We start from the raw sequence: 21297 nt of genomic DNA, 5'->3' as shown, positions 1-21297 counted from the left end.
CCAACATAATTCTAATAACCGTAAGTAATGAGAAAAAAGGATCACATGCAGGTTTTGTGAGTCAAAAATATTACTAGTTCGAGGATATGCAGTAATCATTATAACTGATTCAAGCCTAGATTTAGACAATACAAATGGCATTGTTCTTTGTACTACAACTACAAAATATCACAAAATACAATCAAGTAAGTGATGGATTTATAAATTCTTATCCAGCCAACTAATATACATGTCTCTTATTCTGAGACCTAGGTGTAAATTCAGGGGTGATGTCATATATGATAAAGCTCCATGGAATCCACCCTCAATATGTTCATGAGTAACTTGAACTCCAGCATTTTGAAGTCTTGAAACATACAAAAGTCCATCATCTCTCAGGATATCATGTTCACAGGTAAGAATAAAGGTTGATGGCAAATTCTGTAACTGGGAATCATTGGCCAACAAGGGTGACATTCTGATGTCCATAAGAGCTGGCAATGAATAACTAGTTCTTCCAAGAATTGGTTCAGTATAAACATAGTCCTTTCTATACTTCTTGGGTAAGAGAGTACTCCAGTTAACAAACTTGAACAAAGGTCTTGATTCCAGCGGCATATGTTGGTTTCTTTTCAGTGCCTGGGGAAATGTTTTATCCTCGGTGATATATAAGCTCACGAGTTTTATGGCTATGTCCCTTGTCAGAACCACACCATTCTCATTTTCTCTGTGAGATGGCAAATACGAATCAATTATCTGTAAATGAGGGTAAAGTAAAGCTTGTGCCTTGATTTTATGTTTTATTTCAAGATCATTCTGCACCTGAAAAAAAATATGATAATACCTTGTAAGACAAAGACTTCCAAAACACCAGGAAGAGGAAATTTAATATTAATGGTTTAAGCAATCTTGAGCTATAAACAAACCTACATGAATTGATGTGATGTTATAATTATTTTCACAATATTTATAATGTCAGTGACATGAAAAAATGTCAAGCTCATTTTAACAGTAAAGTTTTTAACACTTTGTTTTTTTGTGTGAGAAAAAGAGAGACGATACAAAGCTACCAGTTATAAATTACGTAAGTTCTAGGGATATAACTATACAATATGGGGACCTATCTATAATAATAAAGAGCATAATATGCTAATTAGACTGGACGTCCTTCCGGACAACCTTCTGGACCATGCTGGGGCTGCGAGGGAAGCCCAGGTCCCGGGTGCCTGCTGGTGGCTGGAGGGGAAACCCGGGTCTTGGGTGCCAGAGGGAAGCCGGTTGCTGGCAGGGAAGGGAGGCGTACTCTTGCAGGAATTTCATGCATCCAGGCCTCTAGTAGTTAATAATGCTATATTGTATATTTGAAGTTGCTAAGATAGTAGATCTTAGAAGTTCTCATCACATGAAAAATTTTGTAACTACGTGAGGTGATAGACTTATTGTGGCGATCATTCTACAATATATACATACATGGAATCATTATGTTTTATACCTGAAACATTATATTATGTTATATGTCAATTATGCCCCAATTTAAAAAAAGTATGACATATAGCAAAATTTTGGCTTTAATGAGCTATATCAAAGAGTAATTTAAAAGACTGAGAGCAGCAACCACCGTGATCTCCTCCATCTGAGGTAATGACAGAAAGAGCAGTAACCTGGTTTCATGACCATAATAATAGCACAATCTAGAGCTGTATTTGCTCTAGCAAATTGGGTGCCTTATCATCAATTGAGTTAGTGCACAAAATGAGTTCTATAGAGTAGGCAATGGGGGAAAGAGAGAGAGCGAGAGAGTGTTTTTGTCAAAACCCACCAATGGGAAAAAACTAAATACTATATTCCTGAGGAAAATGAGGGCATATATAGCTTTGTAAAAATCATTGACTAAAGAAAAAAAAAAACTTCATTCAAGATGACAGAGTAGGTAAGCTCTGAGATTACCTCCTCCCAAGTTCACATCAAGATTACAGCTACACTATGGAACAACCATCACTGAGAACCACCTGAAGACTAGCTGAACAGGATTCCTATAACTAATGATACAGAAGAAAAAGTCATAACTGAGACAGGTAGGCAGGGTGAGGATGCAGACAGGGCAGGTACCATACCTGAGTATAATGAGTAAGAAACAGGAGGGATATATCAGGTCCAACCCCACTCTGGGCTCCTAAGGTCAGTGCTGTTGAAGAGGAGTCCCCATGACATCTGTCTGTGAAAACCAGTGGCGATTGCATCCCAGACAGACAAATAAATGTCTGTGGGAGACCAGGACATGCTGTTCTTAAAGGGGCAGTGCAAAAACTCATTCGATCTAAACTCCAGCACAGGGGCTGCAGCTCAAAAAGTGACAGGAACATCTGGGGAATGACTAAGTTGACTAACTTCTGGATGAGGGCTGGCTTCTCTCCAGGGACAGAATCACTGGCTGGACCATTGTTCCTTTGCTGAGCTCTCCTCCCAAAAGCTGGCCCAGTGCAGAAAGGTGCCAAACTCATGCTCTCCATTAACTTGGGAAACATAGTTCACCCCACCCTGGTGACACCCTAAGACCCCACCCAACTCAATTCCCTTGACTGGTCTGAGCCTCTTCCAGAAGTTTCTCCATAGGAGTGGCCTGCCTTGGCTCATGCTGCAGACACACTCAAAGGACGGCAAACACCACATGAGTCATAGAACCCCTAGGCTTGTGCTGCAGACTTTTCCAAAAGGCCACGAATTCCATGCAAGTGGTTACTCTTGGCTCATGATACAGACTTCATGATACAGACTCTCTCAAAGGTTGAAAAACCCCACACAAGCAGCAACAGGCCTTGGCTTAAATTGTAGCTCCTGCCAAGTGGCCACAAAGTGAACATACGTGATAACCAGTCTCAATTTGCACTATCGCTGCCATCAGGTGGCCCCAAACTGGACATAAGGGGAAGCCAGCCTTAGCCTTCAGCATTGTTCCAACTAAGCAGCCACAGACCCAGCACAAATGATGACTAGCCTCAGTTTGCATCATTGCACCCGCCAAAGGGTCTCAAAGCCAGAACAAGTGGCAGCTGGCCTCAGTTTGCAGCAGCCTCTCCCAAGCACATCCAAGTCCAGCACAAGTGGCAACTAACCAATCACTTTGTGGCTCCTACCAAGCATCCCCAAACCCTGAACAAACAGTGGCTGGCCTTGGCCTACACCAGAGCTCCTCCCAAGAGGTTCCAGACCTAACAAACCCAGGGGCAGGCTTCAGGCTGCACTGGGGTTTCACCCAATGAACTTCACAATTGACACAAAAAAAGGGCAGATCCAACTGGCCCCAGAGCCTCTGCTAAAGTGATTCTCACTCCCTGGGGTCAGCCCCTGCAGAACAACTCATCTACTGTAGTTATGGCCAGTCCTCTCACCCAGTCAGTCCACTGATGTGCCAACAGCAATGGAGATCCAAGTACAATAGAAGGGCCCACACAATTCACACAGGGGATGCCTCTGGAACCTAGCTCAGGTGACCAGAGAGATGTGCCACTGCACTCCATAGGACGCCTTCTACATAAGAACACTCTGGCCCTAACTGGTTTGGCTCAGTGGATAGAGTGTCGGCCTGTGGACTCAAGGGTCCCAGGTTCGATTCTGGTCAAGGGCATGTACCTTGGTTGTGGGCACATCCCCAGTGGGGAGTGTGCAGGAGGCAGCTGATTGATGTTTCTCTCTCATCGATGTTTCTAGCTCTCTATCCCTCACCTAATACATAGAAATAAAGACAGGGAGTAAACCAAAATGAGGAGACAAAGAAACATGCCTAAATGAAAGAATAGGACAAAACTTCAGAAAAAGAACTAAACAAAATGCAAGCAATCTACTAGATACAGAGTTTAAAACACAAGGATGTTCAATGAAATTGGGAAAAGAATGCATGAACTCAGTGAGAGCTTCCACAAAGTGAACCCCCCCACCACACACTCACACACAAATAGACAACAAAAACAACCATTTAGAGCTGAATTATAAAATAACGGAAATCAATACAACATCAGAGGGAACCAACAGCAATTAGATGAAATGGAAAATTGAATCAGTAATCTAGGAGACAGGGAGTGGAGTGAAAAACTCCCAATGGAACAACACCAAAGAATAAAAAAGGAGGATAGTTTAAGGGACCACTGGGACAATATCACATATACCAATAATTGCATCAAAAAGGTCCCAGGAGGAGAAGAGAGAGAACAAGGGATTTAAAAAAAAAAAACTACTTGAAGAAATAATGACTGAAAACTTCCCTAACCTGGCAAAGGAAATAGACATACAAGTCCAAGAAGTGCAGAGATTCCCAGACAAGATGAACACAAAGAAGTCCACAGCAAGACATATTATAATTAAAATATCAATGGTTAAATATAAAAGAGAATTTTAAATGCAGCAAGAGGAAATTGGCTATGTAAGATGGAGTTCCCACAGGCTGTCAGCTGATTTCTGCACAGAAACGTTGTAGAAAAGAAAAGATTAGCATGAAATATTGAAAGTGATGAAAAGCAAAGACATAGTGTTCATTTTGGCAGCACATATGCTAAAAATTGGAAGAGCAAAGACTTACAATCAAGATTACTCTTCCCAGCAAGGCTATCATTTAGAACTGAAGGAGAGATAAGGAGTTTTCCAGACAAAGGAAAGCTAAAGAAATTCATCACCACTAACCCAGAATTGTAAGAAATGATAAATGAACTTATTTAAGGGGAAAAGAAAAGATCAAAGATATAAATATAGAAAAGAAAAAAATCCGACTGACAAAGGTAAACACTTTGCAAAAACAGTGAATCAACAAATTATAAAGCTAGTATAAAAATTAAATATACAAAGCAAATATAGATGGACACAAAGCAAGAGATACAGAGTAACATAGTAATAATAGGGCCTTAAATACCTCATTGAGATCAATGAATAGATAATTTAGACACAAAATCAACAAGCAAACCATGTCCTTAAACAACATATTAGAGCAGATGAACTTAATACATATTTTTAGTACATTTTACCTCAAAGCAAAGGAATACACATTCTTTTCAAGTGCATATGGAATGTTTTCCAGGATAGGGCATATGTCAAGCCACATGATAAGTCTCAATAAATTTAAGAAGACTAAAATCATATCACACATCTTCTTCAATCACAATGGTATGAGTTAAGTAAAAAAAAATAATAATAAATCACAAAGCCCTTTAATGATTTGACCTTGCTAAATTCTCTAAATTCATCATTTATTAAACTTTACTCTGATGCAACAATTATGGACTTCTTTGTTTTCCCCACCAAGAACCAAAGAAAGAAACAGTGACTTCATAAACAGAGAGGGGACAAAATGAATCCACCCACACTCTTCTCAGGCAACTAGCCAAACCAACCTAATTCCAAAGATGAGGAATCAGTTGCTCTTTCCAATTGTGTACATCTTTTTTTACCCACAAAGACACTTTGAAGGTAAGTTGTGAATTCATGCTATGTTGGAAATGGGGCAGGTTAAATAAAGTAGCTAATCAGGTTAAACAAGTTAAAGGGAGGTGGAAATCAAACCCCAGCAATCCTGAGAGCTAGAGAAAAAAGATAGGAGGTATACAGATATGATGTCAGGGTTTGGAAATAGAAAGATTAATATAAATTAATATATATATATATATATATATATATATATATATATACACACATACATCTAGATTTCCAAACACTTAAGACTCTAGTTGAGGAATTTCACATGCAACAATAAAAGGACAAGTACTATATTCCATGTATAAACTGCTACAGGTACTATAGAGGTTACATAGAAGAGCTTTGCCTGGAGGAGTCTCTGGAGCTTATGAAACATCCAGGTGGAAACAGCTACTCGGGTATATGGGTTTTGAGCTCAGGACAGTAGTAACAGTGGAAGATGTGCATTAGAGAGCCTTCAGCAGATAAATCAGAGCTGAGCCGTGAGAGCATGGAGAGAGTGGGAGAACAGACAGAATGACCAAAGAGTTGAGCCCTGGGAAATACCAGGGAGTGTAAAAAGAAGTTTTGTCTCATATAAAACTAAATGGAAGGGCCCTGGCCAGTGTGGCTCAGTTGGTTGTACATTGTCCCATGCACTGAAGGGGTGCTGGTTTGATTCCTGGTCAAGGAACATGCCTGGGTTGTGGGCTTAATCCCTGGTGGGGAGCACGCAGGAGGCAGCCAATCAATGTTATGCTCTCACACAGATGTTTCTCTCTTCTCCCTTTCTCTCTTTCTAAAATCAATAAATTATTTTTTAAAAAAACTGAATGGAAGAGAACTTAGAAAAGAACAAAGAGTGCCATCATTAATATCATGGGAAGGAAAAGTTTTCTAAGGCAAAAGTTGGCAAGAGTTTTAAATAATAAAAATAAGTTATATAAAAAGAACAAAAGGAAGATACACAACCCAATCAAAAAATGGGCAATGGATCAAAATAGATACTTTTCGAAAGAGGACATAAAGAAGGCCAAGAGACATATGAAAATATGCTTGAAGTCACTAATCATCTGAGAGATGCAAATCAAAATGGCAATGAGGTACCATCTCACACCTTTGAGAATGGCTATCATCAACAAATCAACAAACAACAAGTGCTGGTGAGGATGCAGAGAAAAAGGAACCCTCATGCACTGCTGGTAGGAATGCAGACAGGAGCAGCCAATGTGGAAAACAGTATGGAGTTTCCTCAAAAAACTAAAATTGGAACTCCCATTTGATCCAGTGATCTCACTTCTAGGAATATATCCTAAGAAATTAGAAACACCAATCAGAAAAGAAATATGCATCCCTATGTTCATAGCAGCACAATTTTCAATAGCTAAGACTTAGAAACAGCTTAAGTGCCCATCAGCAGATGAGTGCATTAAAATGCTGTGGTACATAACACAATGGAATACTATGCTGCTGTAAAAAGGAAGGAACTGCTACCATTTGTAATAGCATGGACGGTCCTGGAGAGCATTATGCTAAGCAAAATAAGCCAATCAGAGAAAGATAAATATTACATGATATCACTCATTCATGGAATATAATGAACAACATAAACTGATGAATAAAAACAGATCCAGAGATAGAGAAGCATCAATCAGATGCTCAAACCTCAGAGGGAAGGTAGTGGAGGGTGAGGGTAAGGGGGAGAGATCAACCAAAGGACTTGTATGCATGCATATAAGCCTAAGCAATGGACACAGACACCAAGGGGGTGAGGGCATGAGCAGGGCATAGGGTTTGGGGACAATAGGGGGATAAGGACACATATGTAATACCTTATTCAATAAAGAAAAAAAAAAGAACAACAAAAATGTGTATAGATTTAGAAAAAATAAAGGATGATTGAAAAACACACAGAAAGTTAAAATAAATGGCTGGTGCAGAACACAAGGTGATGAACTGAGGAGTGTATATTCTAATTATGTATAAAAAGAAAGTAAATTTTGTTTTTTTTGAAGTTGGGTACAGAAAAGCCATGATATGACAGAGATTGGAAGGGTGAAAAATGGGGCTTACTAACCTTTTATTTTTTTACTTTTCTTTTAAATATGTATTTGTTGATTTGAGAGGGAGGAAGGGAAAGGGAGAAACACCAATGTAAAAAATCAATGACATTTTAATTTATAATAATAAAAGCATAATATGCAAATCAACCAAATGGCCGAACAGCAGAATGACTGTCCAGACATTCTTCCGATGATTTTCCGGATGAAGCAGGGCTGTGAGGGCCAAGGCATCTGGGGCTGCAAAGGCCTGACCTTGCACGAATTTTGTGCATTGTGCCTCTAGTATACTAGTAATGAACTCTCAGAAAGAGAAACCATGTCCAGAAAAGTTTCCTTAACTATAGCGACCATCCAGATCATTGTGATTGGCAAGTAACCTTAATGATTTAGGGTACAGAATGTGATATTATCAGAAAATTATAGCTAAAAGGTTACTTTCAATAATGGTAACTTAATTTAAAAATGAACAAAGTCCACAAAAGAAAACTACAGAAGAATCTATTTGTACTTCTAATCTATAAGAACATTTTTTTTATATTGTGAATTCTGTATGAAATGTTGGATCATTTTTTGTAAACATAAAGGAAAAATAAATCTAATATATTTTCTTGTAGTCTTCTCAGAGTGTGCAACAATATTGATTTCTCTGAGTTGCATTCTTATTGAAACTGAGTTTTTTAATCTATCTTACCTAATAATAGACAAACATGTAAATTGACCGTACCTGCGCTACACTAACCAGCCAATCAGGAGAGTATGCAAATTAACCCAACAAAGATGGCGGCGGTTAATTTGCATACGTAGGCTCCAAGTGGTGGAGCAAAGCCTGACAGCCCCGGGGCCGGAGCAGGAAAGCCTGATGGCTCCAGGGCCAGCTCCAGCCGGAGCCCGGCCAGAGCGAAGGCCTGGGTCCCGGGTGCCAGAGGCAAACCGGTGCCAGCAGCCAAGGGAAGGGAAGGCCTATTGCACGAATCTCTTCGTGCAACAGGCCTCTAGTAATTCTCTAACATACTATTAGTCACAGGGTGATGAGACTTTGTAAAAAAGTTTCTAATCATTACCAAGCGAAAGTTGATTTTGATGACCCAGAGCAAGAATAAACCTAGTGCAGCTCCAGCCAGTTTCAGTCAGTGAATAGAGCGTCGGGGACCTAAAGGTCCCGGGTTCAATTCCGGTCAAGGGCACATACCACAATCGCAAGCTCTTCCCTGGCCTTGGTCCTTATCAGGGCATGTGCAGGAGGCAACCAATCTAGGTGTTTCTTTCACATTGATGCTTCTGCCTGTCTTTCCCTCTCCCTTCTACTCTCTCAAAAAATCAATGGAAATATATCCTCGTGTGAGGATTAAAAAAAAAGAAAAGAATAAGCCTAGTGCAGAAAATAAAACTTTTATGAAAATATAAACTAAAGATGCCCTAGCTGGTTTTGATCAGTGGATAGAGTGACAGCCTGCGGACTGAAGGGTACCGGGTTTGATTCCGGTCAAGGGCACATGCTTGGGTTGCGGGCTTGATCCCCAGTAGGGGGCATGCAGGAGGCAGCCAATCAATGATTCTCTCTCATCATTGATGTTTCTATCTCTCTCTACCTCCCCCTTCCTCTCTGAAATCAATAAAAATATATTAAAAAAAAGAAAATATAAAATATAGAAAGTTTACCAGACCATGAAGACAATACCTTCAAATATGATTATAAAAATATATAAGAAAGGGTAAAGGAAATTACTTTTTTATGTTCTTAAAGTACACTGCGTTTTTAATGCAGCATTCTCAGTTGTAACAATCTCTTCAAACAGATCGACCAAAAATTTAAATATACACTCTCTTTTTTTGTATAATGCAAAGAATAGAATAATATCAAATTTTATTTTACTTCAAGAAAACAATTTTTACTGCCTTACAAATGTTATTGTGAATTGCATTTATTTTTGGTGGCTATATTAATATTGCAGATTGCCCGGTGGGTTTTCATTTCTTCATAAATCTCTATGGCTACATCTACTCATCATTTAAAAAGCTTTCTTTACTTCCAAAGCCAAGCAAACAGTACATTATATATGGAGAAATTATAGGTGTGGCAAGGTGTTGCTTGATCAATCATTGTTGGGTAATTGTTGGACAGTTTTCAGAATTTCTACATCCACAAAACCAGTTTTAGATAAGAATCAAAATCAGATTGCTATATGACTTGGCATGGCAGCTTGTATAATAATCTGAAAGTGAGCACAGTTTCCAAGTTTCTTTCCCCAAGTAACTTCCCACTGCAGGCCAGCAAGACCCTTCAAATAAGTGAGGTGTTATTTCAAATACACATCAGGTTAGTTCAGGGTGGAAGAGACCTCAGGAATCAACATGTTTAATGGTTTGCAAACTTCCCTTTTTCCCCTAAGAAAATTTATATAGTATTCTAACTACCACAGGCATTGAAGTGGAGCATCTTGGGTTAAAGGGAGGCCCAGGGTGCAGAGCCAAACGTGAAATTTTGCTACCACTGATGTAACGGCTCCACATAGGGCTTTATATGGGTACGCGGTGTTACAGAGCAGTACATACGTGTAGGCATAAGTATATATGCATATGTGTGTATATATATTCACATGTGTATAGTATATATATAAAAATGTAAATGTGTATGTCTCTCTGTTTGTATGTGCAATCTTCTTCTAAGTGCTCCAAGCATGAGTCATTTATTTTAATATTTAAGAGAAAAGAAATTAAGAAAAAAGGTATCGGAATGCTTCCCAAATGATTTAATGAGGCCAGTATAAACCTTAGGTCAATATCTGACAAAGACATTTTTTAAAATAAAAAGCAAACCCTCCCAAAGCACTACATCTTTAATTTTAGCAAATGGAAACTGGCCATATATAAAATTTTTATTCATCGTGACCAAATGAGGCACATGCCTGAATGCAAGCATAATGTAATGTCTGAAAATCAATTGACATAACTTACCCCACTAAAAAAAACTAAAGGTGAGAAATCACATGGTCATCTGAAATAGATGCATTAAAAGCAGTCAGCAAATCCCATATCCATTTATGCAAAAACTATCAGTAAAAAGGAATAGAAGGGATTCCTCAATCTGACAAAAACCAAGTATGGAAAACCTTCAGTTAACATCATATTTATTGGTGAAATATTACATGATTTCCTCCTAAATTTCAGAGGTAGGAAATTAGTATTGTGCTGGAAGTCCCAGCCAATGCACTGATTAAGAAAATAAAACAAAAGCATAAAAATTGGAAAGGAAGAATTAAAATTCTCTCTAGTTGCAGAAGATATGATTGTTTAAAAAAAATCAGGAGGTGTAAAAAAAAAACCCAATTACTAGAATTTATAAGTAAAATTTTCAAGAATATAATTGTAAGGTTACTTTAAAAATCAAATGTATTTTTACGTACAATCAATAAACATTTGGAAAATATTATTTTAAATCAAACTTTCCAAAGTAACTCAGGAATAACTATGGGAAAATATTTGCAATTAATACACATGGTATATCTCATATTTTATATTGCTGAAGAAATTGAAAAGAACCTAAATAAAATATGAGATATACCATGTGCATTAATTGGACGTGTCATTATTAAGATGCCAATCTTCTCCAAATCTATAGATTCAATGCAGTACCAATCAAAATTCAATTAGTCTTTTTTTTTTTTTTTTTAGAAATTGACAAGATACCCTAGTATTTTGAGGGAAAAGACATGGAGTATTAGAAACAATTTAGAAAAAAACAAAACACAAAGCTGAAGTCAACATAGCATTGGCATAAGGATAGACATATAATCAGTGGAACAGAAGAGAGTTCAGAAGTAGATTGTCATATTATTATGGTCAATTGATTTTAAATGCAAGCATCACTGTAATCCAATGAGAAAGGATGCTCTTTTCAAGAAATAGTTCTGGAAGAACTAGCGATCTGTAAGAGGGGGGAAATAACCTTTGACCTCTATTTCCCAGCATAAAGACTCATATAATGTACCTTTTGAGTCACTGCTGCTGCTAACCGGCCCCCAGAACTGTCTCCTGAAATACAGATTCGGGTGGGATCCACTCCATATTTCGTAAGAATTTTATCCTGAAGAAAAAACTTGACTGCAGCGATGCTGTCTTCAAACTGAGCAGGAAAACGGTGTTGGGGAGCTAGTCTATAGCTTTGAAAAAGAAAAATGTATTTGAACAGTTTTAATAAGTACCATTATGGTTGTATCTGTCTATGTAGCTTCCAAGTATCAAATAGATGTAATGAAACAGGTTTTATTGTTTTATCTTCCAAAAATCAAATCTGAGTTTTCTGCTAACTCATTATGATGTGAAAAAATAAAAATAGATGTAAAGGTTTTCACATCATATCTAAGGTCCATGGATGGCATTGCACGTGAGAAGTAAGGGGATTGCTATGAACTCCCTGATACTATGACCGTAACTTTTAGTCCAAGTACATTTTGGACTGAAGATGCTCTATAGCTTACATCATATTCTCAGTGTAACTGGTGATCAAAAACATTTTCAAAAATGATTGAAAAAGCACCATTGATGTTTGAAGGCAGAAGATCTGAGAGCATATTTTAGGCAAATCCTATTTTTTTAAGGTCATTTAGATAAAAATTCTACACACGGGTAATGCACATCCCTCATTATGGATAATGCCCAGGAGTTGATTCTAAATAAAAATTTTGAAATATATATATATAACATTTAAATATGCTAGAAATCTTCCTAGTTTCTGGTAAATTCACACTATCACACAATTCTTTGAATAGATATAGATTTTTCATATATATATATATATATATATATATATATATATATATATATATATATATATAAAATAGAACACCTCTATTAGCCTGTTCTCAGAGCTTTTACTTTTTCTTTAGAATGTTAAAACTTATAAATATTTGCACTTAATATTAAATGTTGTTGAGATGATCCTTAAATATTTATTATAAACTGTATTTAGAAAATCCTAAGTAAAGTGTATTTAAACATAAGTATGTACCCAAAAGATGTTGGTATCTACTATTTTAAGTACAGTCAATTGAGACTTTTTAGGGCAAAGTACAACACATATCATAAGAATTTGATAGAATAGATATGCCAACCAGAAACATATCATTATAGTAAAACATATTTGAAATGATAAGATTTAGATTGCATTGAAAGTTATGGAGGTAAGAAGGAGAATATCATATTATAAATATTCTGAAGACATGAAGTTATTCTAGATACTGTAAGTAACCATAACAATAATAATGGCAATCATTCTTTAGTTGAGGAAATTTTACTTTAGTTTTTCCTCTAAATTTCTATAGCATCAAGCAAGCAAACAAACAAACAAACAAACAAAAAACTATGTTACAATATCCTGAGAGAACTATAGAGATCACTTTTCTGGGGAGTGGTTTGAAATTATCAGCTGATCTCAACCTTTACTTGCTATAATACTTCAAAGACTTGTTCTGAAGTGAAACATATCAACTCAGATACAACCTAATATCCCCAATGTGTAATTGTTTATTTTTTTCTCTCTAGCCATGTTTCTTGGGACATAAGTAGGGCCTTATATAATCTGAGTTTAAGAACCCAGAGCAATAATGTTTTAAAAAGTATACAGAAATTCCCATATCACAGAAGAATAATGAGATACTGGGCATATTTGAAGACTGCTCTATGTTGTAATGGTGAGAAATAAAATATGTAAATTCTTAAATATTATCTTTGAGGCATAGGTGACTTGATTAGGAAATCAAACCTCTATTCTGTGAAAACAAAAATCATACTAGCCAAAGAAAATTATTCTCTTACTCCACTCCTACAACAACAGCATCAAGTTTGTTTGCAGTCCATCTGTTGAGGAAGTCAAAAGCCGTCTGCTCTGAAATGAAGAAATAAATGTCAAAGTTCTCCTTGTAATAAAAAAACACCAGAAAATCATAGCTATGAACTTGGACAGAAATGTGATTTGGGTATTACAAGGAACCATTTTCCTACCACTTTCTTTATGCAGAGTGACCTGAATCAGCATGGCACAGTCTACAGGAGTGCTTCTTCAGTTGCTCTCCCCAGGGGTAAACAAATTACATGGCTCATTGGTGCTTTGGGGAGTTGAAACTAGACTCAGCCCATTCTAATTTTCTCTGGTCATATGTTGTCTGCACTCTGCTTCTCCAGGCAGCTAGCCAGTACAGATGAGTCTCCGACTCAACAATACCTGAATACACATTCTCCAAGCTTCACTATAAACAATGGTTCTGTTTTGATTTTATTTACCTGACCTTTGTGTATAATCTTTCTTTTTTTAAATTTTGTTTTATTGCTTAAAGTATTACAAAGAGTATTACATATGTCTCCTTTGTTTTCCCCCCTTGACATTCCCCTGGCCTCCCCTACCACCCAGTGTCTTGTGTCCATTGGTTATGCTTACATGCATGCATACAAGTCCTTCCGTTGATCTCTTACCTCCCCCCCCTCCCCTGCCCCCCAACCCTCCCCGGCCTTCCCGCTGTAGTTTGACAGTCTGTTCGATGCTGCTCTGCCTCTGTATCTATTTTTGTTCATCAGTTTATAATCTTTCAATTGGCTTAGAACTAAAAAATGAAAAAAAACAATAGATGCATTGACTGTCTAAAACTACAACACTCAATAGCATGGTTCCTTAAAAACTTCATTTTCTCCCACTACACCACATTGTGCAATGGCCCATTTGGCACGTAAGACAAAGTCTATAGAAAAGCAGCTAGATTGAGAGAGAGTCTCTGACAAGTCAGCGTGTGGTTTGATGGACATATTCATTTTGGCATGCTTGTCATACAAGTCATCACTCTCCCCCCAACACACACACACACACACACACACACACACACACACACACACACACACCACATCTATCTCTACATACCCACAAATCCAATTTACCGGTTCAGTGCCCTGGTCACAACACTTTGGCAAATCTGCATCACCTGTTATTACTTTATTTACCACAAGATTCTAGAAATTCAGAGAATTCTAGAGTTGTGATCAAATTCTAAGCTTTTCTAAAGTGTCTGCTGCATATTAGCAAAACTTCAAATTATATACTGGGTATGTAATAACCTTAAAATAAAAAATAAAAAAAATCAATTAGGCTTTTATGTAGAAAAAATAATGTTTTCATTAAAGATGGAATTGATAATGTGGGAAAAGGCAATGTATAGACGAAGATCAAAATGTATAAGAATCCATTGATCCTCACATTTAAAGTTCCTCAATGATGTATTTCAAACATGATTATACTGTTATCTACCAATTCTTTTTTTGCTTATCTTTCTTTTTAATTTTTTAAATTTGATTTCAGAGAGGAAGGAAGAGGGAGAGAGGGACAAAAACATCAGTGATGAGAGAGAATCATTGATCTGCCTCCTCCTACACGCTCCACACCGGTGACCAAGCCCACAACTCAGGCATGTACCCCTGACCGGGAATCAAACTGCAACCTCCTGCCCCACAGGTCGACACTCAAACACTGAGCCACACCGGCTGGGCTGTTTTGCTTATCTATATACATAAAAGCCTAAGCGACAGTCTGACCATTCAACCATCTGACCGTTTGACCATCTGACTAGTAGCTATGACACGCAATGACCACCAGGAGGCAGACACTCTGACTGATAGTTATGATGTGCACTGTCCACCAGGGGGCAGATGCTCAACACAGAAGCTGCCAAGCTGAGATGACCTGGCAGCTGTGATTTTCAGGTGACGCACCCGGAACCAGAGAGGAGGGAGCCTGATTCCGGGGTGCATCACCCGAGAACCACCCTCTTGCAATCCAGGACCCCTCGGGGGATGTTGGAGACCTGGTTTCGGCCCGATCCCCCCAGGCCAGGCTGAGGGACCCCATCGGTGAACAAATCTGTGCACTTGGTCTCTAGTTTTATAATAAAAGTTAATTTAAGTTTTTATTTTCTATTCTATAATGAAAACTGTCCCAATGCACGTAATATTTGCAATCTGATATTTTTTTCTTTTTTATATGTCCATTTATTGAATTTATAGTACTTTTCGGATTTAGAAAGGAACAAGAAGTCATTAGGATAAATGTTGAAAAGCAATAAACACAGAAGTATGTAAAAAGTCTACTAGAGCAGTGGTCGGCAAACTGCGGCTCGCGAGCCACATGCAGCTCTTTGGCCTCTTGAGTGTGGCTCTTCCACAAAATACCGACTTCTGCGCACAGGCCACGAAGTTTCAATCGCACTGTACGTGCACGCCTGCATGTGGTATTTTGTGGAAGAGCCACACTCAAGAGGCCAAAGAGCCGCATGTGGCTCGCGAGCTGCAGTTTGCCGACCACTGTACTAGAGGATTTTTTTTTAAAAATGTCTTAGTTCTTAAAGCAACTTTGGCAACTTTTAACAAGAAAAAAATAGAAAGCCTAGTGAAAAAAAGAAAAGAAATCAAAATTTGCAAATACCAGGGAATAGTTGCTGCATCTGTCCTGATTTGTCAACAAACAAAAAGTATCCTAAGTAATTCATAGTTTACCTACATGAGTTCTGGGAGATCCAAAAACATACAATATGCACATATAAAACAAAAACATAGAAAAAAGGCACAACTAGAATTCAGCTGAACTAAATGTTGGAATGTAATGTCCTGAATAATAATTTCATATTTTTAGGAATTACTGATCACAATCATTGCCCTTGACAATGACGAAGAAATCAATCTAATAATCAGGAACACTTCCAAATATTTTTAAATAGTTATTTTCTTTCTTTTTAAATTGTAATTAAATTTTTTCTATTACCATTTATCCCTCTCTGCCCTCTTCAATCTCCACTTAACCCCCTCTTATTTTCAAATTTCAAATTTCAAAGTGATGTCTTCCCATCTGTGGGTATTTCTCTTGTACTTCCGGAGTTCCCAATAATATGAATAGGAACACCTGGGTATTTCACAGACCTTATAAAAACTTCAGTGGAATTAATTATCGTCTTTGTAGACAAATGAAGCTAACTTAGTCTTTAATTTATCTTAAAAGGAAGCTAAATATTCCGATCATCCTAACGCCCAGTATAAATTGAATTATAGATGAAATCTAATTTACTGAAAACATTAAGAAAATGAAAAAGGCATAAAAGTACTAGGAAATTTTTTTTTGATAATCACTCTGGAGATCTGTAACACAATTCCCTTTGACTATTTATTTTTTCCAAAGGACATTTGTTGAACATTTACTGTATGGAAAGTGCTTTGCTAGATGCTAGCTAGGAGGTCATGTCACATACAAGGAGATGCTAAAACAAACATGTAACACAATTGTGAAACAAAGCAAGAATTGTTGGTACCAAGCTTATACAAGCTGCAAAGGACATACAGGAATGCTGCTAAAATCTTATAGAACCAGGAAAGCCTACACAGGTACACACTTGAGCACACCCCCTCCCCCGCATGTGTACATACATGCACATGTGCACACACAGCTGATACTTTGCCTAAACATAAAGGTTGAGAAGGAGTTTTCTAGAAGTAAGATCAGAAAGACATGCTAGGAAAGCATAGTCACAGATCGAAAAAGAAAAAGTTTACTAACTGACTTTCATGTCCTACATTCATTTGATATAAGCTTACTCAGTGAAAAAAGCTGAGAAGAAAATGCTTACCAAAAGACAAAACAAAGCAAAAAAAATGGAAATGACAATCTCCATGATATATTTTGCCAGATATGTCTAAGTATATTTCTCTGCTAGGTACCTAATATTTATAGCTATACTATGCACTATACACACACACACACACACACACACACACACACACACACACACATATATATATGTGTGTGTATATATATATGTAGATCTATGTATATATGTAAGTATATTTATATCAAATTGTTCTTATATCAGAAACATATAGCTTGTTATACTCTTTACTTATATGATGAACTTACTGAAACTTCCGAAACAATAAGCTCCACCATGAATATAGATTACAGCTCGTCTTGGGGTTTCTGACTTTCTCTTTGGCAAGTACACACGTACTGGAATGTCAGTAAATGCTGTATCAGTCACTGTGACGTTTTCATCTGAAAGTGGTTGGGTATAATCCAGCCTGAATATCATGGAAATAAAGTCTTCATATGTCATAATACCTATATTTTCAAAGCACATACCCTGTAAGAGCAGAACAAAGTAAATGTTTTCATCTTTAAATAACATCAAATGCATACAGAGGGAAAGTAAAGAAAACATAAGCAAAATAAATAAACAGAAATAGACTGTTTATAAAAAATGTTTCTGAATAATATTGTATAATTCTTATTGCATAACTTTATTGCTGTTGAAAATCTCAAGTATTATGTTTTTAGGCTAATAACTATCTCATTCAACAGCTTCAATTTACTGACAGTTTTTTTTAAAATCATAATTATTGCTTAATTGTAAATTATTACCGGAAAAATCTCTAGGTCTTATAACATCCTTCCTTCCTTTCTTTTTGGCATGCTGTCATATTTTCATCTTTGTTATTTTTAATTGTATTTAATCCAAAATGTTAACTATCACTATCATCTAAATGATTCAAATGTCCTATTTTTAATTCCAAATAGATTCCTGTTCATAGTCCTTTCACCATTCCCTCCCCCCTGCAACCAAGCCTCCAATACCACATTTGATATAATTGAAAAAAATCTCTCCTTGGTATTTCCGGAGAACTTCTTCAGGACCTTGGTGACATTTCACTGGATAGTTTATTAAAAAAGAAAACTTAAAAAATACATGGTCAATAGTACATTAAACAGCCTTTATTACTATAATTATTATAAAGAGTTTAAGATATTACAGGTTTTTAGAGAACATCTAATCCCCACACTTTAATGTTGAGGAAATATGCAGAAACTAGAAATTATAACCAGTAAATCTCAAAGCTAAGTCTGCAACCATTTTTCTAGATTAGTTTCTTATACCACCTGTGCTGTCTGTCTGACTTAAGCAAATTACTCACTGTACTGCAATTTTCTTATCTGTACTAATAAAAGGGTAATATGCTAATTAGACCAGATGTCTTCCAGATGACCATCAGGATGTCCTTCCTGACAAAACTGGGCCCAGGAGAAGCCGCCCACCCCGTGGTCCGGGTGCCAGTGCCTGCGACCAGGAGAGGGAGAAAACCACCCGCCCTGTGGTCCCGGGCACCTGCGGCTGTGGCTAACCCAGGTGAAGCTGGCCCGGGTTCCAGGTGCCTGCGGCCAGCCAGAGGAGGGAATTCTGGGTCCTGGGTGTGGGGCCAAAGCAGAGGTGGTTAGGGGCAATCAGGCTGGCAGGGGAGCAGTTAGGGGTGATCAGGCAGGCAGGCAGGCGAGCGGTTAGGAGCCAGCAGTCCCGGATTGCAAGAGGCATGTCTGATTGCCAGTTTAGGCCCGATTCCCCACAGGGAGCTGGCAGTTGGACATCCCCAAGGGGTCCAGGATTGGAGAGGGTGCAGGCTGGGCTAAGGGACACCCTCCTCCCTGTGCATGAATTTCGTGCACTGGGCCTCTAGTTAATAATAATATAGAATTCCTCACTGGGTTTTAGTAGGGTTTACATGAGTTAGGACTTTCAACGCATTGTAGAAGAGTGCCTAACCCATGTAAGTACTCAGACAATCTTGTCTTATTGTTAGTTAAGCATTCCTCACTAACATGATCTTTTTAGTGTTTTAATCCTAATTGCATTCACTCACTTAGAATGTTCCTTAAAGCATCTTTTTGGTAAGTGGTTAAATTGTGTTAATTTAATTTTTCATTTGGTGAATTGGCTTTTAAAAATTAGATTTTTGGCAAATTACCTCTTTTTCATTTCTTAGATAATTCCTGGTTTTGAATAGATACTTAAGTATTTTTGGAACAATATTAAAAGCTACCCCTTTAGAGATTATTTTGTGTTTGCCTAGCATACAAGATCTCTGTTTCTCAGAGCAATGCTGCAAAGTATTTATCATTATTATCTTCCTTTAAAGGAAAAAAAACTTGCTTGAAGAACTAAGGAAATTTCTCAGGATTGGGCATGTTTTCTTCTCAAATATATCTGTCAACATATGATAACATAGTAATTGTGTCTATTTTTCAAAGCCACTTTGCCAAGAACTTTAATTTTCACTTCCCTTTCATATGTTAAAAATTAATTTTTCTTACTGGTATCACAACTTTGAGTTACAAAATTCAGTACTGACAACAATAAAATTGTTTTCCCTATAACAGCTAAAGACAGTTTATTTTACTAGAATAATCTTTAAAGTAATTACATATGTGCTTTTCTCAATATTTTTTTGAGGAACCCATCTATGATATCAAATACATAAAGTGCATTATTTTACTATAGATAGGTAAGAATAATTTGTTGTTAAGAAAGTAAAAGTAGAACTTTCAAGTTGGCTGTTCTGCTAATGTAATTTTGATAACATCAGTGTCAGTCACTCTGAGTTTTAAATACATATGAAAGAGTTAAGTAAGATAACAGCAGTTTCTCTGGAGCTGGCACTTGTTAATCCACGTATTCTTTGATTTTGTGTAAAGTGAAATGAGAGCATTAGGAAAAGACAGTCTGTTGAAAGTGAGCCTCTAGGAGTGGTTCGAAAGAAAAGTATCAGGACTTAGCAGACACAGACAGGAAATGGCTGTGGTTTCAGAGAACTGTCATCCCTGTACAAAGCTCCATGGGACAGCCTCTCCCTCTTAGACCAGCGATTGCTCACTTTTCTAATCATCTGCTGTCGCTGTCTTCTCCGAGGAGAGAGAGTTTGAGTTTTGAAATGAGGCAGTCCTGAGTTCAGATTCTGGAGTTGTCAATTTCTAGCTGCATGAACTCTTCTGAACCTCTTTTTCCTCCTCTTTAAACCAGTAAAAACAATTGAAGGAGAGTGAAGATGAGCAGAGGTATATATTATAGAAAGCCTATGCATTATAAAACCTAAAAAAAATGTTAGTTTATAACCATGTCTTCCCCTTACCAAGGAGCTATTTTTGCTTGAATTCATAATCTACCCTCCATATTCCAAGTCAGACAATCTGAAACCCAGCAATGTAGAATTGAAGATGGACAATAGAAGCCGTTGAAATAGTAAGAGCCCTGTATGAACATCAAACAGGTATAAACATCAATGCTTAGCTCTGTCCTATGGAACTAGACTGTCCCTGGAAACTCAAATATAAGTCAAGCTATCAAATAAACTCCCAAGTTTTCCCTTAAAAACACCTTTTATTTTATGCATATCATAACAGATAGAGTTTACATTTAGACATAAACTCTTTGGAAACAAGAATTCTGTCTCATTCTGTTTTGCACCAATGTACCAAATTGTATGTAGTTGATGTATTCTAAAGAACAAGCAATGGTTATTTAAAAATAGTAATTAATAGAAAATTCATAAGTTAACAAGGCACCCCAAATCCAGAAGAAAAAATGGTCATCTTACCATAAATGTACAAGTTTTAAAAATTGCATCCAAGGACATTACTTTCCAGCGTTCTTCAATGTTGCCTGGTATGGGTTTATAAATATAAGAAGCAAAGAGAACACAAAACAACGCCAAACAGAGAGCTTTGGACCCCATCATATTCCTCTTTCCAGCCTCTTCACACTGCCAAGATTAAAAAAAATTCTATTAATATTAAATAAAAAGTAGCAGAACAATGTAGTTTGGAAACCCTCTCAGGGAATGTGATAATCTTAACAACAAGAAGTTAATCTTCAAGTCTAACATTACAACATCAGTAGAGACTGATATTGCACTGACTCTGAGACAGATGTAATTTGTCATTAGCATGCAATTAAAACCTCCCACAGTG

The 21297-nt window shown here is 37.2% G+C and overlaps 2 protein-coding genes across 2 annotated transcripts in view; both read right to left on the bottom strand.

Annotated features, from left to right (window-relative positions):
• Nucleotides 1-99, bottom strand: part of LOC132229139 (arylacetamide deacetylase-like 2) — a 1564-nt gene extending 1465 nt beyond the window's left edge. The window contains exon 1 of the mRNA XM_059685894.1: nt 46-99. Within this exon, the coding sequence (XP_059541877.1) occupies nt 46-99 (54 nt within the window). The remainder of the gene's footprint in view (nt 1-45) is intronic.
• LOC132229211 (arylacetamide deacetylase-like 2) lies at nt 59-21065 on the bottom strand. The gene is made up of 5 exons (XM_059685962.1): nt 20925-21065; nt 17422-17644; nt 13296-13365; nt 11470-11641; nt 59-801 (listed from the first exon to the last, which is right to left on the bottom strand). The coding sequence occupies exons 1-5, from the start codon at nt 21063-21065 to the stop codon at nt 199-201; spliced, it is 1209 nt and encodes a 402-aa protein (XP_059541945.1). The 3' UTR covers nt 59-198.
• Nucleotides 21066-21297: the final 232 nt, after the last annotated feature.

Source organism: Myotis daubentonii, chromosome 3, assembly GCF_963259705.1.
Source record: "Myotis daubentonii chromosome 3, mMyoDau2.1, whole genome shotgun sequence".
In the NCBI taxonomy this organism is placed as follows: domain Eukaryota; kingdom Metazoa; phylum Chordata; class Mammalia; order Chiroptera; family Vespertilionidae; genus Myotis; species Myotis daubentonii.
This window is presented reverse-complemented; position numbering and strand designations above follow the sequence as displayed.